General features: G+C 41.6%; 1 protein-coding gene and 1 long non-coding RNA gene across 4 annotated transcripts; one reads left to right on the forward strand and one right to left on the reverse strand.

Annotated features, from left to right (window-relative positions):
• Window positions 1–1466: 1466 nt before the first annotated feature.
• Window positions 1467–11847, forward strand: LOC136255486 (uncharacterized). 3 transcript variants are annotated; one of them, XR_010700916.1, is made up of 7 exons: window positions 1467–1755; window positions 8375–8471; window positions 9256–9344; window positions 10169–10266; window positions 10325–10566; window positions 10625–10690; window positions 10746–11847. It is a non-coding gene; the product is annotated as an uncharacterized lncRNA (long non-coding RNA). The 3 variants fall into 3 exon arrangements; XR_010700917.1 differs by having other exon boundaries at window positions 8378–8471; XR_010700915.1 differs by lacking the exon at window positions 8375–8471 and having other exon boundaries at window positions 1470–1755.
• On the reverse strand, window positions 11585–12528 carry LOC136255485 (myophilin-like). The gene is made up of 4 exons (XM_066048271.1): window positions 12279–12528; window positions 12151–12223; window positions 11993–12097; window positions 11585–11929 (listed from the first exon to the last, which is right to left on the reverse strand). The coding sequence occupies exons 1-4, from the start codon at window positions 12452–12454 to the stop codon at window positions 11717–11719; spliced, it is 567 nt and encodes a 188-aa protein (XP_065904343.1). The 5' UTR covers window positions 12455–12528; the 3' UTR covers window positions 11585–11716.
• Between the last annotated feature and the right edge of the window lie 2146 nt (window positions 12529–14674).

Genomic DNA, 14674 nt, shown 5'->3' on the forward strand with positions numbered 1-14674 from the left:
ATGAAGTTTTCCACAGATTTTTTATTTATTTTTTGCTAATCAACACTGGCATGCATTGCATGTACACACTTATATACGTATATTTACAATTAATGCATGCTTTCTTATACTAGTCATGACTGTCAATGACTGACTATCTTTGTTGCATGTGTGGATACAATTGTTAGAAGTGAGTCTAGTGGTGGGCCAGTGAAGTAAACCTGAACTAAGTCGCTCAGGGATTCAGCCTACCCAGCCTTCATTATACACTGTAACATATAATATAGCTATTGCAATAGTAGATTCACAACTACCCCTGTTATATTATCCTGACCTACCTTGCAAATCCTTGGATTTATAAAAAAAAGTGATGAAAGAACTCCAGATTACAATTAGCTAGCTATTTCACAAGATTAAAGTATACTCAATTCCATTACTGACAGTGAAGCCCTATATACTCTTTGCAGATGACACCAAATGTTTATTTACATTTTAACTCATTTAAAAGCTGCCATTTATCAGGAGTTTCCTACTTTAGTATTAACCTAAACAATCATATAGCTAAAGATCTCAGAGTTACACTAAGTGATAATCTTGAATGGAAAACTCATCATGACATTTTAAGTAAAGCTTACAAGACTTTGCAAATTGGGTCTTTTACAAAGAACCTTCAGTTCATTCTATACCGCCACTGACTAAAGTTAAGTTATACGTATCTTTAATCAGGTCTCAATCCCCCCCATCTGGCATCCGTATTTTAGTGAAATACATAACCTAGAACATCTTCAGAGTGAACTACCAGGGGCGGATCTAGAAATTTTCAGAGGGGGTTTCTGGTTCTTTGGAATTACAACTTCAGCTAGTTGAAGACCAAAAAAAAAGACCACTACGTGCTTTTGAACACTGTGAAGGTGATATCAAAGGTAAAAGTATTAAGTTTTGCCAATAGAAAAAGTCATAATATAATACGGTATGCATAACTCTTTGTAATTGTTATCACCCAGACGAATCGTAGGGGCACGCGCTATTTCAGAGGGGGTTTCTGGAAACCCCAGAAACTCCCCTAAAACCACCCCTGGCTATACACAGAATGATTGCATTTTCTACTATAAAACTACTTCTTCCATCAATGTACACATCATGTTTTTCATTAAATCTATCAAATATCCACCATTTCATTTCCTTTTCTACCAGTGTCAGATCAGGAAGCGTCATCACATCATAATCCCTCTACCACTAACAAACAATGACACTTTTACTTTGCCGGGATGCCCTTCCATTAATACAATCTGTCTGTGTGACTATCAGGAACAGCTGATGCTTGTTTTTGCAGTGTCCGGCACAGTTTGACTGATGACTTTCAATTTAGCTATTACTAATAACTACCGCCCGCCCGCACTAGTTAAATGTTCTTTTGGGGAAATCTGAAGGATTAATATGTGACTGAACTTGGCCGGCTTCACCGAGCTACTGTAAATTTTGCCGCCGGGTAATCCATGTAATCCCGGCCGGCTCTGTAGTTTTTTCCTGCATGGGCACATCAGCTCAGCATGTGCTGTCTTCCCACTCAAATAGAATGACATCATTTAGCTATGGTGTGAACGACTTGCACCATAGCTGCTGGTGCCGTCAGGCTAGCTAGCCAGCGATATCGTGGGCGATCGAATTTATTGGAATTTCCCGCCGAGGAAATCACCGAGTTACTACCGGCAGCTCTCTCAGAACTAGAGATCACCGTCACTATGCTACAGGAAAGAAGAACATTGCTGAATATAGGTGTGTTGTGTGTGTGTGTGTGTGTGTGTAACCCTTCTATTTAAAGCCCACTCAAACGCTAGTAGCTGTTTTTGTTTTGAAGAGCTGGCTATTTTGGAAGGAGACTTTAGACTCTAATTAGCTACACTTGACTGAGCACCTTTAAAGATACAATATGAATGTACAAAATTAGCCCAAGTTTTTAGTGTGTAAGTGTTTGGCTGTTATTGCTAAACAGGTAATAGCTTGTCGTACAGTGGGTAATATGGTAATTTTTGTAGAGTAGTGCCACAATTGATGGCTTATACATTGTTTTCAACCATCGGGTGGTGGATGATTTTGAATTGTCATTGCATTGATTTTTGGAACTAAGGAAATATACGCCATGACATTTTACCAAGTAAATAATTATGGTATATTGAATGTTGCTGCAAAGTCAATTCAGTTTGTCCCACAATGTGTCCATGAGTGTCCTGAAGACTTGACTTACTTAGTATGTATGTAACGTTGTATTGTGGGTTTGTAGTCTAATATTGCTCACGTGTATGTAGTGCGTCATTGAGAATAGTGTGAACACGTTGTCGCTGTATTGTTCTACAGTCGGTATCCTTCGCATATCAAGTTTGATGCTGTAACCAGGATACCTTCTTCTACAGGTAAACCCGCTATCCCAGTTATTGGTGCTGTGACCGAAACCGACCAGACTAAGCAGTTTATTGACACTAAATCAAATGGAAGAGATTCAGCGACTTCGTGTTAAGCGACTTAGTCTCAAGGGCAGCATAACGAAATTATTGGCTAAAGTTGACGAAGCACTTACCGCCGAATTGGAGAGAGTGAGCGTTAAATCCACGCCGGAATTGCGGAGAATATTAGTAGCCACTACAGTCGAACAGCTCAGAGTGAAACATGAACAGATAATCAAACTTGACAGCACTATTGCAGAGATGATTCAGAAGGAAGATGAGCTTGAATCAGAGATATGTGATGCAGATACCTACCAGACCAATCTAGAACAACAAATAGCTGTCCTAACCGAATTCACGAAGAAAGCCCATCAACCACCAGCTGTGTCACGTCCCACCCACCCTCCCAAACCTGATGACAGCCCACCAACGTTAGCTTCGGCACAAACCACTACTCTCCCTTCATCAACTGAGGTAGCAGGAGACTCCTTGCCAGAAACCGAGGTGAACAAGAAACCGCTCCATTCCAGCAGTGATCCGACACACGTGAGTGATGTAACATCTCATGACATACCTACACGTGGTAGTAAAGACACACGCATGAATTACAGCAGGCTTCCCAAACTGCATCTGCCTACATTTGATGGGAACCCCTTACAATGGCAGACCTTTTGGGATTCGTTCTCTGCAGCAGTGGACTCTAACCCGTGCCTTACAGGAATCCAGAAATTCAACTATCTGCGTGCTCAGCTGCAGGGGGATGCATCCCGTGTTATCAGCGGCTTTCCACTGTCTGATACCAATTATGTTCACTCACTGGAATTATTGAGGGAAAGGTTTGGGCAGCAATATAAACTAGTGGATGCCCATATGGATGCACTATTGAATGTATCACCACCATCTAACACTTTAACCAGCCTACAGACATTCTATGACACATTACAGAGTCACATTAGAGCACTGTCAGCATTGGGCAAACCATCTCAGTCGTACGGCTCCCTTTTAACCACTGCTATTTTGGGAAAATTACCACCTGACATTAAAATGCACATGGCTCGTGACCACTACAATACTGAGTGGACAGTTGATGAACTATTGACCAGGGTTTTAAGACAGATACAAATCTTTGAAGCTGGCATACCAGTCGGCCGCAAACATTCAAACACCCGAGCCAGTACCATTCCTACCACAGCCTCCTTTTACACAGCTACTAACAAAATGCCACAGACTCGTGATAAACGTAGGAGAGATCCAACATGTGCATTCTGCAAGGGGATGCACAAAACTACCTCATGTACCTCAGTCACATGCCCTAAAGAGCGACTCGCCATTGTAAAGAGTGCTGGTCTGTGCTTTAATTGCCTGGCACGGCATAAAGTATCTGAATGTACATCCAAGTTTAGCTGCCGAGAGTGTCATAAGAAGCACCACACAACTCTGTCATGCGTTCACTACCAACATAAGGCCAACTCAACACGATGAAGTACAGCCAGAAGCAGTTTTACCTCCTACAAATTCAGCAACTACAGCTCCCACTAACTCAACTTTGACATCTACAAACCCTACCTTAGCTGCTGCCACTAGTTCACTTACCACAATGACCCCTCCACCATTGTCCGCACTTCACACTAGTGTTTGCCTACTTAAAACTGCCATTGCCGACATATCAGGAGACTCAACTACCATTGAAGGCTACATTCTCTTTGATGAAGGGGCCCAACGCCCATTCATTACTCAAGAGTTAGCTAACATGCTGCAACTGACACTAACCCGTCATGAGCTCATCACAGTGTCATCATTTGGGGCACAGATCTCCACGCCTACTAGGTTTGCTGTTACATCAATCTCCATTCATACATTGAATGGTGGCCAGATACCTATCTCAGTCTTGATCGTACCCAAGCTAACTGCACCTGTTCGAAACTCCATTCGAACCCATCTTGATCGATTTCCCTATCTCCGAGGACTTACAGTGGCTCATCCAATCACTAGTGATGAGAATTTTCACGTATTAGTACTTGTAGGTGCAGATTATTATTGGCAATTCATCCAGGACCATGTGGTACGTGGTGATGGACCAACTGCTGTCCAATCCAGATTGGGGTACTTACTCTCTGGCCCACTTCCTTCACCACAACTGGCTGACACAACCAGTCTTCATGTGTCCATTTTGTCCTGCACTACAGAGGGTGCTACACCCAGCAGGTTCTGGAATATGGAGTCCACAGGAACTACATGCGTTACGGAGACATCAGATGCTGATTTTTTACATAAGTATATGGCCACCAAGATAACAGTACAACCAGACGGGGCCTATAGCCTCAAGTTTCCTTGGAAGGATTCCCATCCTCCCCTTCCCTCCAACTACACTGTTTGTTATAGAAGAACCAGATCCATGGTTTATCGGCTGGCAAAGACACCAAAACTTCTAAGGATGTATGATGCCATCATCAAGGAACAAGGGACTAGAGGATTCATTGAGAGAGTAAATGATAACTGTGAAAGAGGTTCTGTCCATTACATCCCACATCATCCTATCCGTAAAGAATCCTCAACAACCCCAATCCGCATTGTTTTCGACTGCAGTTGTAAACCATCTGCAGATTCACCTAGCTTGAATGACTGTTTACATCCCTGTCCACCATCTGTCAATGATCTCTGTTCCATTCTTGTTAGATTCCGACAGCACAATGTTGCCTTCTCATCGGACATAGAAAAGGCTTTTCTACATGTCCACTTGGACGAAGAAGACAGAGATTTTACTCGTTTTCTGTGGCTCTCGGATCCGTGTGATGTAAGCAGTCCCCTCATTGCTTTTAGATTCCGGGTTGTGTTGTTCGGGGCCACCTGCTCTCCATTTATGTTGCAGGCCACACTTACCTATCATTTGACTCGTAATGGTTCAAGTATCTCTCAGGATCTTCTTCGTAACCTGTATGTCGACAATGTAGTCTCTGGCTGCCAGGCAGAAACTGCTTCTTTAGATTACTTTGTACAATCAAGATCAATCTTAAATACTGCCAACTTCAATCTGTGATCCTGGGCCTCCAACAATACCCAGCTGATGAACACTGCCAAACAACACCAGGCTGCCGAAACAAACAATCCAGTAAAGGTCCTTGGCTTGTGGTGGGACACCCATTCAGATTTAATCTACTCATCCCCCAAGCCTATTGCTTCACTCACCACTACAACAACCAAACGAGACATACTAAAATGGGCTTCTACAATCTTTGACCCTTTGGGACTTATCTCACCCGTGACCATCTCCGCTAAATTGTTCCTTCAAACTCTATGGCAACAACACATCAATTGGGATACCAACCTGAGTGAGGAACTTACTAAAACATGGAATCAAATCTCCCGTGATATAGTACAAGCCACAGCACTACCATTTCCTAGACAGTGCGCCTCCTCACCATCAACATCGGAGCCAACCTTGCACATTTTCGCAGATGCCAGCTCTCAGGCATATGGTGCAGTTGTATATCTGCAACAAGGGACCAATTGCACACTAGTAATGTCCAAGTCTAGAGCTGCGCCGCTTAAGAAGCATTCTTTGCCAAGGCTAGAATTGATGGCAGCTGTTGTTGCTGCACGGTTGTGCTCATTTGTTAAAACATCACTTAACACCATCACTAATCTTGTCCTATGGTCCGACAGTCAAATTGTCCTCTCATGGATATTCAGTGAGAAAAAGCTGAAACCCTTTGTCAGCAATCGAGTAGCTGAAATATGCTCCGTCTCAACCACGTGGAGGTATTGTCCATCGGTGGATAATCCAGTAGACCTTCTCACCAGGGGCATCACATATGACCAACTACATAATTCCACCCATTGGACCCATGGACCATCATGGCTAAGCTCGCCTTCACAATGGCCAAAGTGGCATCGGCTAGAAGTTCTGCACGTCCAAGGAGCAGCAGAAGAACTAGAAACAGCAGAACAAACAGCTGTCAATGTCACCACAACAGCTCCACTTGGCATTCTGAAGGTCATTGATATTACCAAATTCAGCAGTCTCAACAAGCTCATGGAAGTTACCGCTTATTCACATCGATTCATCCACAACTGTAGACAGAACTCCACATCAAGGTTGACAGGACCACTAACAGCATCAGAATTAGCACGAGCTAACCTAGATTGGATACACTAAGTACAGTGCTTAACATTCCATGACGAAATTGCAACCTTGAAACTGAAGAGCCGCCATTTACCCTTAATACGCCAATTGAGGCTATTTCTTGACAATGATGACCTACTACGTTGTGGTGGGCGCATACACAGAACTAGCAAGATTCCCATATCTTCTCCCTTCTCATCACTACTTCACAGAGCTTGTCATCAGGAATGCTCACAAAACAAACCTTCACAGTGGAGTTAATGCAACCCTTGCAATTGTACGGCAGACATACTGGATTCCATCAGCTTGTCAGCGTATCAAGACCATATTAAGGAAATGTGTCATCTGCAGAAAAACATCTGGGAAACCCTATGCCATGCCAGAACCACTTCCACTCGTGAAGTCAAGAGTCAACCAAACAGATCCCTTCCAAGTAACTGGGGTTGATTTTACTGGGGCACTATTCGTACGGACACCAAGTGGTGAACGTAAAGTGTACATATGTCTGTTCACTTGTGCCGTTTCTCGTGCAGTTCACCTCGAAATCGTTACTGACCTAACTATGGAAAGCTTCCTTTATGCATTTCGTCGATTTGCAGGGAGACGCTCTGTACCTTGCCTTTTACTGTCAGACAATGGCTCTACCTTCATAGCGGCTGCGGAGGAACTGAAGACTCTGTTTCAATCTGTGGAACTGGCAGAAACCCTCGCACGGAAAGGTACTGAATGGAAATTTATCCCAAAACGTGCCCCTTGGTTTGGGGGCTTTTGGGATCGCCTCATAGGCTTGACAAAGACCACTTTAAAGAAGACCTTGGGCAGGACACATGCTACACTGGAAAGCATCCAAACGATTGTGGTCGAAATTGAAGCAATCCTCAATGACCGCCCTCTGACCTATGTGTCGTCCGATGCCAGAGATCCCGAGCCAATAACCCCATCACATCTGCTCCACGGTAGAAGGATTGTTGCACTACCGCATTCAACTACTGAAGATGAAATCCAGGATCCTGACTTTGGAGACAATTCAGAGATTAGAGGCAGAGCTAAGAAACAAGCTCATATCATCAAACACTTTCAGAGCTGCTGGAAGAGTGAGTACCTCACAGCTTTGAGAGAAACACACCGAGCATGTGGAAGTAACACTCAACAAGTTAAGACGGGAGATGTTGTTTTAATCCACGACGACACACCAAGAATCAACTGGAGAATGGCAGTGATTTAATCTGTAAACAAGGGGGGAGACGGGATAATCCGTTCTGCAAACATTCGTACCACAACTGGGAAAACAAATCGTCCCATCACTCGTTTATATCCCCTTGAGTTGACTGCAGAGGAAACAAGCACACATGTGCAGAGTGACCAAAATCTGGGACAACCTGCAACTAACGTTCCTGTTCATCGGCCAGTACGAGATGCAGCCAAGAGAGGGCAGTGCCAGATGAGACAATGGATTGATCTTCTACGTGCCCCCCCGGAGGATGTCCTGAAGACTTGACTTACTTAGTATGTATGTAACATTGTATTGTGGGTTTGTAGTCTAATATTGCTCACGTGTATGTAGTGCGTCATTGAGAATAGTGTGAACACGTTGTCGCTGTATTGTTCTACGGTCGGTATCCTTCGCGTATCGAGTTTGATGCTGTAACCAGGATACCTTCTTCTACAGGTAAACCCGCTATCCCAGTCAATGAGGAAGGTCACTCCATATAGATAGTTGTGAAAATTGTTGCAGGGATAATGAATGTTACTACCTATTGTATTAACATTTCCTCTGTAGATGTTTGTAACGTGTCATGATTTTAATGTTTATTAATTACTAATCTACTAGTAGGTTGACCCGTACCCTAGAGGAAGATGCATAATCATTGCCACATGGTTTGATCCAGCTGGTTGCTCCATTATAGAAGCATCACTTTACTGAGAAAGTATGCAATCCTGTTGATGTCATATCCAGTGAAACAATTTAGTAATATTAGGTAACACTAAGTAACAGTGATATCAGGTGTACTTCCCTTGATTGATGTGGGCATCACTGAAAATATTAACACACTACAATATACATTTTGTACATGATCCCCCTCTCCTGTTTATCCATGGATCATGTATTACATGAATACTAGCATGTTTTTGTAGCTTTAATAAAATTGTGAATATAATTTTCTCTACACATTCTCTAAGAAGGGATATTTTTGCATGCTGGATACAATTTATATAAGGACAAATAAAACCTGAAAAGATGACTCTTCAGTAAGTTGATAGATAGAGGCTTCCCATTGGCATTGACTCATACCTGTATGGGGCCATACCCTAACTGTTTGGCTGCCTACGTTTAGTGTATTTATTGTCAGTTACAACTCACTAACTCCTACACTAACTTTGTGGGTGAGCAACTTGTTCAAGTTGACATCTAGTTAACTGGCCACGAAATTGTCAACTACATTGTGTTCTACATATTGTGTAGTGTTGTTAGTCATTGTATGCTGACTAAAATGTGTCAGATTAAGAGTGTAATCAAGTAGAGAGGACATTCAAAACATGTACATTGTGATAATCAGGACACTCACTGTAGCACATTTTCAGACCATTGAAGTCCAGACAGTTTTCTAATAATATTTTTACCTTTGAGAAAAGTCCCAAGATGTTTCAACCATGGAGCTATATGGTCTTATAGTAATGTGGCCATCATGTAGTCCTTATTTTCCGTTGCAGTTTATCTACAAGCGTCACGCGTTACTGTAGCTGTGGTCAGCTGTCAGGAGTACTGAAGTGATAGGGTGAATTACTGGAATGATGTGTGTGTACGTCTAATCGTGTGTAGCATCCTATCATGATTATGTGCTATGTCTGAGTCCATTTGTGTAATATGTGTGTGTGTGTGTGTGCGTGCGTGCGTGCGTGCGTGCGTGCGTGCGTGCGTGTGTGTACGTGTGTCTGAGCATGGTTTTATTTGGATGGATGGCTGGCTTAAACATGACCTTCTCATGGTGTGAAGTAGAGATGGCAAGTTAAGATTTTAAAAGCTTTTCTATTAGTGATTCATGCATGGGGACAGATGTTCATGGACACAAGTAATTACTGAAGTATTAGGAATTTGCTGGTTGGACCACATGTACAGGGTCAATCTAACCCTTTTCAATGTGAGAACTTGCGAAAGGTCTTTTAAGAGAGTACAGGACATATCCAGACAGGTGTATAACCACCTGCCCTCAACATGGCTGACAATGAATTGGCAGTGATTGGTTATGAGGTTCTTTATATAGGATAATTATAATGTATTGGCATAGCTTTTGTGTGTGTGTGCGTGCGCGCATGTGTGTATCTGTGTTGTTCACCGTGTAGCCAGAAATTTTGGAGGGTTGAAACGTTCACAATTTTTGCGAGTAATGATGGGTTTATGAAAATATAATAGTGAAAAGTTTGAGATTACATATGATCTATTGCTAGCAAAGATGTGTTCTAGACTTTCGTGAACTGAAAAATGCAAAAATAGTGTTTTACATGACAGTTTCGTCCCTCGGTTATGCATTATGTTGTGTATAGTGTTGTGGTACTATGTCTTTTAATTGAGAGTGCATTTGTGATTGTGCACAAGCGCAGTATTATTATTTGATTCCTCCCACAGGATTCAAAATGACTTACATGCATAGTGAACTGCTAAAGGAAGCCACAGTAATGTTTGTGGACCCAGACTGGATCATATCTTCCCATGATGTTTTCAAGGTAAATGAGATAGTTAATTTAACCTTTGGTGTTATTCATAACACTCCTAATATCTTAGGAGTGGTGGGTAACTGATCAGCTGTGGTGTGTGCGTGTGCGTGATCACGTGTGCACTTAATGGGTGAAGTTCAGCTGGAAATTTGAGTGCTGTGTTTGTATAGTGTATGCTTTGCTATTTGGCATCTCACCTATACCTGATCAAGTTCATTAAAGAAATTTAATGTGACATCTGTCCAAGTGGCTGATCTGAATTTCAAAGCCTCCTTCACAGTAGTGATCACCAGAAATAACATCTGCCATGTGAGTGTGCCTTGTCTTTTTGCCATGTATGGAATTTATTAATTTTACGCTTTGTTAGTGTCTTTGTGCAGGCAGTTGTAGGTTATACTTTGATGTGTCTTTCATGTCTCACTGCTCCGAATCTGTAAGACTTATTTGTGTACGTGTTCACATGTTTACAATATATCCTCCACCTGTAGTTTCACTTCAATTCTGATGACCCTGTTTAATCTACTCACATGAACCCATTGTAATGAAGATTGGTATAGTTTACACATAATAAGATTAGTAATTCTGCCCTACTGTGGTTAAATGGTGACACAAATTTAATTTGTTTGTAATAATCTTGTTAGACAACTGTTATTGGTCCAATGACCAAATCTGGTAAATTGTTCAATGAATTTTCCATGTTTTTCACAGCCCATTAATGTGGAGGTGGTAACAACTTAATAGAATGAAAATACCCCCAAGTTTAAAAGTTATAACAGTCCTTAACTTGGTGGATTTTACAATGAGATAGCTGGCTTCTTGCTAATAAGACCACTAGTTGTGCCACAGATCAAATGGTGTACAGTGAAACCTCTATAATCCGAAGGTCATTGGGATAAGACATTTGTGTCAGATTAGCAAGGATGTCGGATTACTGAGGTAGTGTTACATAGAAAATCTTTTTGGTATACAAACAATGTTGGATTATAGAGGTATACTGGATTAGAGGTTTCAGTGTACTTTGATCCAAGTTACAGCTCACAACTCTGAGGCTGTATCAAAAGACGGTGTAGCTAGGCCAGATTACTTTTATGTCTTAGGAATAGCTGCACACCATCAACGATGATATCCAGATTTTGGACAGTGAAAGACAGCTCCATCGATCAACCCTTTACTTGGAATCATGCCAGACTGTTACATAGAAGACATATATAAGTTGCTGGTTTTACAGGAATGTTTGACTGCAGAAAGCTTCAATGTGACAAAGGTGATCAATCTACCCCCCATGTTGTCAGTGAAATACCATAGTACATGACATACCTGCAAATTATTTCTTTTAAATTTCAGTTAATGAATGTGATTTTATTTGTACAATTGAATTCAATAAATTCTCTAAATAATACACACCAACAATGGTGCAGCTCAATATAGTAACAGACACAAATACAAGTCATGGTATAGTTCAGTGGATCTGTCGCTGTTGTCCAAAGGTCATTCCTGACTGTGAAGCACCTTTGTTGCTGCCAGCTTGTAATCCTATAACTGTTTCACTTTGCTTCAACTGTTCCTCTGAGAATTCACGAAGATTTTTGTCTGCTTCTTTTGGGAAGAGATTGCCTGTATCATGTCCCTTTTTCTGTGCTTGTCTGCCTAATGCCTGAATTCCAGAAATTACCTACATAAATAATTGTTTGATTTGGGGGTGAATACCTGCACGGTTTCCTATGCTGCAACTAACCATATTTGGGTTGGTTCTCTCGTACAGGTCTAGTGTAACGAACAAGTCCTTTTCCGATACTCCGTACGTCTTACAACCATTGATAAACACATTGATAGCTTCCATCTGCAAAAAGTTACAGCATAGACGCACCAACAAAAGTTGGATACAACTATTACCTGTTGAAAAGTCATCTTCGCTGGTTTGGTGAATTTGTTGGGGATTATTCCTGGCTCCAATGCAAGTAGAAGTCTAAGTAGAGTAAGTTATTAATTACATCGATACACTGATAACCCTGTAAACTTACTTGCACAAATACGTTCCGTCTTTCATTTCAGCAAAAAAGTCTCCTCCAATTTCCTCGCCGACCATTTCTTCCAACCATGCACGAACCTGTGCCTCGGCTTCCTTTGAATAACTCGACTCCAACTTCTTTTGAGCCTCAGCGGCTAATCCCGATTTTGTAGCCCTAGTATCAGACATCCTGCTCGCTGGATCACTACTGGAGTAACTTCTCTAAGTTTCGAAACGTGTTGACACACTCTTACCTTCACTACCTGATTTTATACTGCAGCAGCGGAAGTAATTATTTGCATAAGCGGTTTTGTGGCTTACCGCTGTATTTTCATTAACAACATTCTTGGAAGTTGTGCGATTGCTCTGGCAACCACACGACCAGAAAATCATGACCATCTAAGGAGACTAAAGTTAGTAGCACCCTTTGTGCTATGTGCAAAAGTAGCTTTATGCCCAGTCTGGGCTGTGATTTACAAGGGGGGTGACACACAGGCACTCACTGTAGGTAGATCTGCAACTGTGGTCAAAGTCTTGACCCACTGAAATTTTGCTTTGACCTGTGACTAAGAGCCTTTTTCAATCTTTGACCGGTGACCTATAGTGACGATATTTCAGTACTTTTTGATTGTGGGTTGGAAATTTTCACCCTTGACCGTTAACTTGGCATGAATTTGGTGGTCTTGACCTTTGACCGTGGTCGCAGATCTACCTACAGTGAGTGCCTCGGTGTTACCCCCCTTGGATTAAGATTACACTTAGTCTCACTGCCGACAAGGCAAGGACAGATCATTGCCCTCGGTCAAAGCAAGTCAATTTAGAAATTTGAAATCAGTGTATACTACCACTGATACTTTTAGAATCACAATGTATACTAGAATTCGGTCAAGAGTTAAGTTTAATTTGTAGTAAAGGTCAGTGTCAAGGTTTAGTTATTTTCGAGTTTGGCTAAGGACGAAGATCAGAGTACAGATAATATATTGCACCTTGCAAGGGATACTGCATGATGACCTTATGCAATTTCATGAATAGCTAAGTCAAGTCAATTTCCCATGTCTATTACACCTGTCAAAACAACATTGATGTCATTCCTTTATCATACACTTCCATATTAAGTCATCACTGACCATAGTGGTTAATCAAAAACACCTCAAGAATGTTGTAATCATTAGAAACCAATAATACTTGTAATTCCAGACTAACTTGGTAATTGCATAACACCAGATTGTGTTTCAAGTGTATAACTTACTTAGACCATCAGAACTTTCTGTGCTCAAACTGCTTCTCTTTTTTTTCTTTTTGTGTGGGGGCCTACACAAAAAGAAAAAGTGGTCTGGGTACGAGACTATTTCTGTGGCTGTTAATACTCAAAGTCACTTCTTGGCAAGTAATTGAAAAGACTGCTATGGCTTTGTTGATCGCTGTTAGCCATTTCATGCAACAAAACCGAGGCGAACAAAACCAAGTGATATGACATCTAGCTATCCGAGTAAATAGCTCATGGCTCTAGGCTACCAGTGCAATTCACTGCAAAAGTGCACATATCTCTAGGTCCACAGCAATTCATTCATAGTTGTTCAATGGATATCTCACCAGAGTTAGATACTGACAAGCTTAGCACATTAGAGTAAATGTATGTGGCTACAGCCATTCAGCCAATTAGGGCTACAGGTGTAAACCAGTCAGGTGAAAAGTCTACAGAGCTGAGACTCATAGTTGATTTATATATTCTACTTACCTCTAGAAAAATTCAACATAAGTATACCCTGCATGGGTATGGGATTTTTTTTTTTTGTGTTCTTCAACATTTTAGTTACATGTTTCTGACTCCCTGTATTCACAGGCTTTAAGCCTTCTCATGTGTCCCTGGTGGGATAGCATTTATAGAATGACCCTATCTGCTCATAGATATTAGAGCAGCTCCCCTATAATACCTACATTTATGAATTCATAATATGTGGTCTACTGTACTGCGCTGTCTCCATAGGCGATTCTAAGGGGGGCCATGGCCCCCTGCTGAAAAGTAACTTTTTAAAAATCTCGGGGGAAAGTTGCAGTATAGATTGGCATTGTTATTTTTAGCATTTTTCATGTTTTTAGCATAAATTTTAGGCTGTTTCCAAGCCTTCAAATTGCAAAAATCCTGCAGCTTCTGGGGGTTGTACCTCCAGAAATTCTGCTTTATATTACAGCCATTAAACAATAGTCATGCTGTTCCTTACTTGCCCCCCCTGTAGGTCTCTAGAATCGCCACTGGCTGTCTCCCTATGTCCTCCAACTCCGACATAATAATTATTTCGATTGTGGTATGCCTATGGTGTGCATTATATCAAAAAGGTAATGAAGCTGTGCACTTCTTCGCTTCGGCTTCAAACGCGTCTTGCGGGTTTAGTGAAAACTACAAGTGGT

Source organism: Dysidea avara, chromosome 5 (genome assembly GCF_963678975.1).
Source record: "Dysidea avara chromosome 5, odDysAvar1.4, whole genome shotgun sequence".
Classification (NCBI taxonomy): domain Eukaryota; kingdom Metazoa; phylum Porifera; class Demospongiae; order Dictyoceratida; family Dysideidae; genus Dysidea; species Dysidea avara.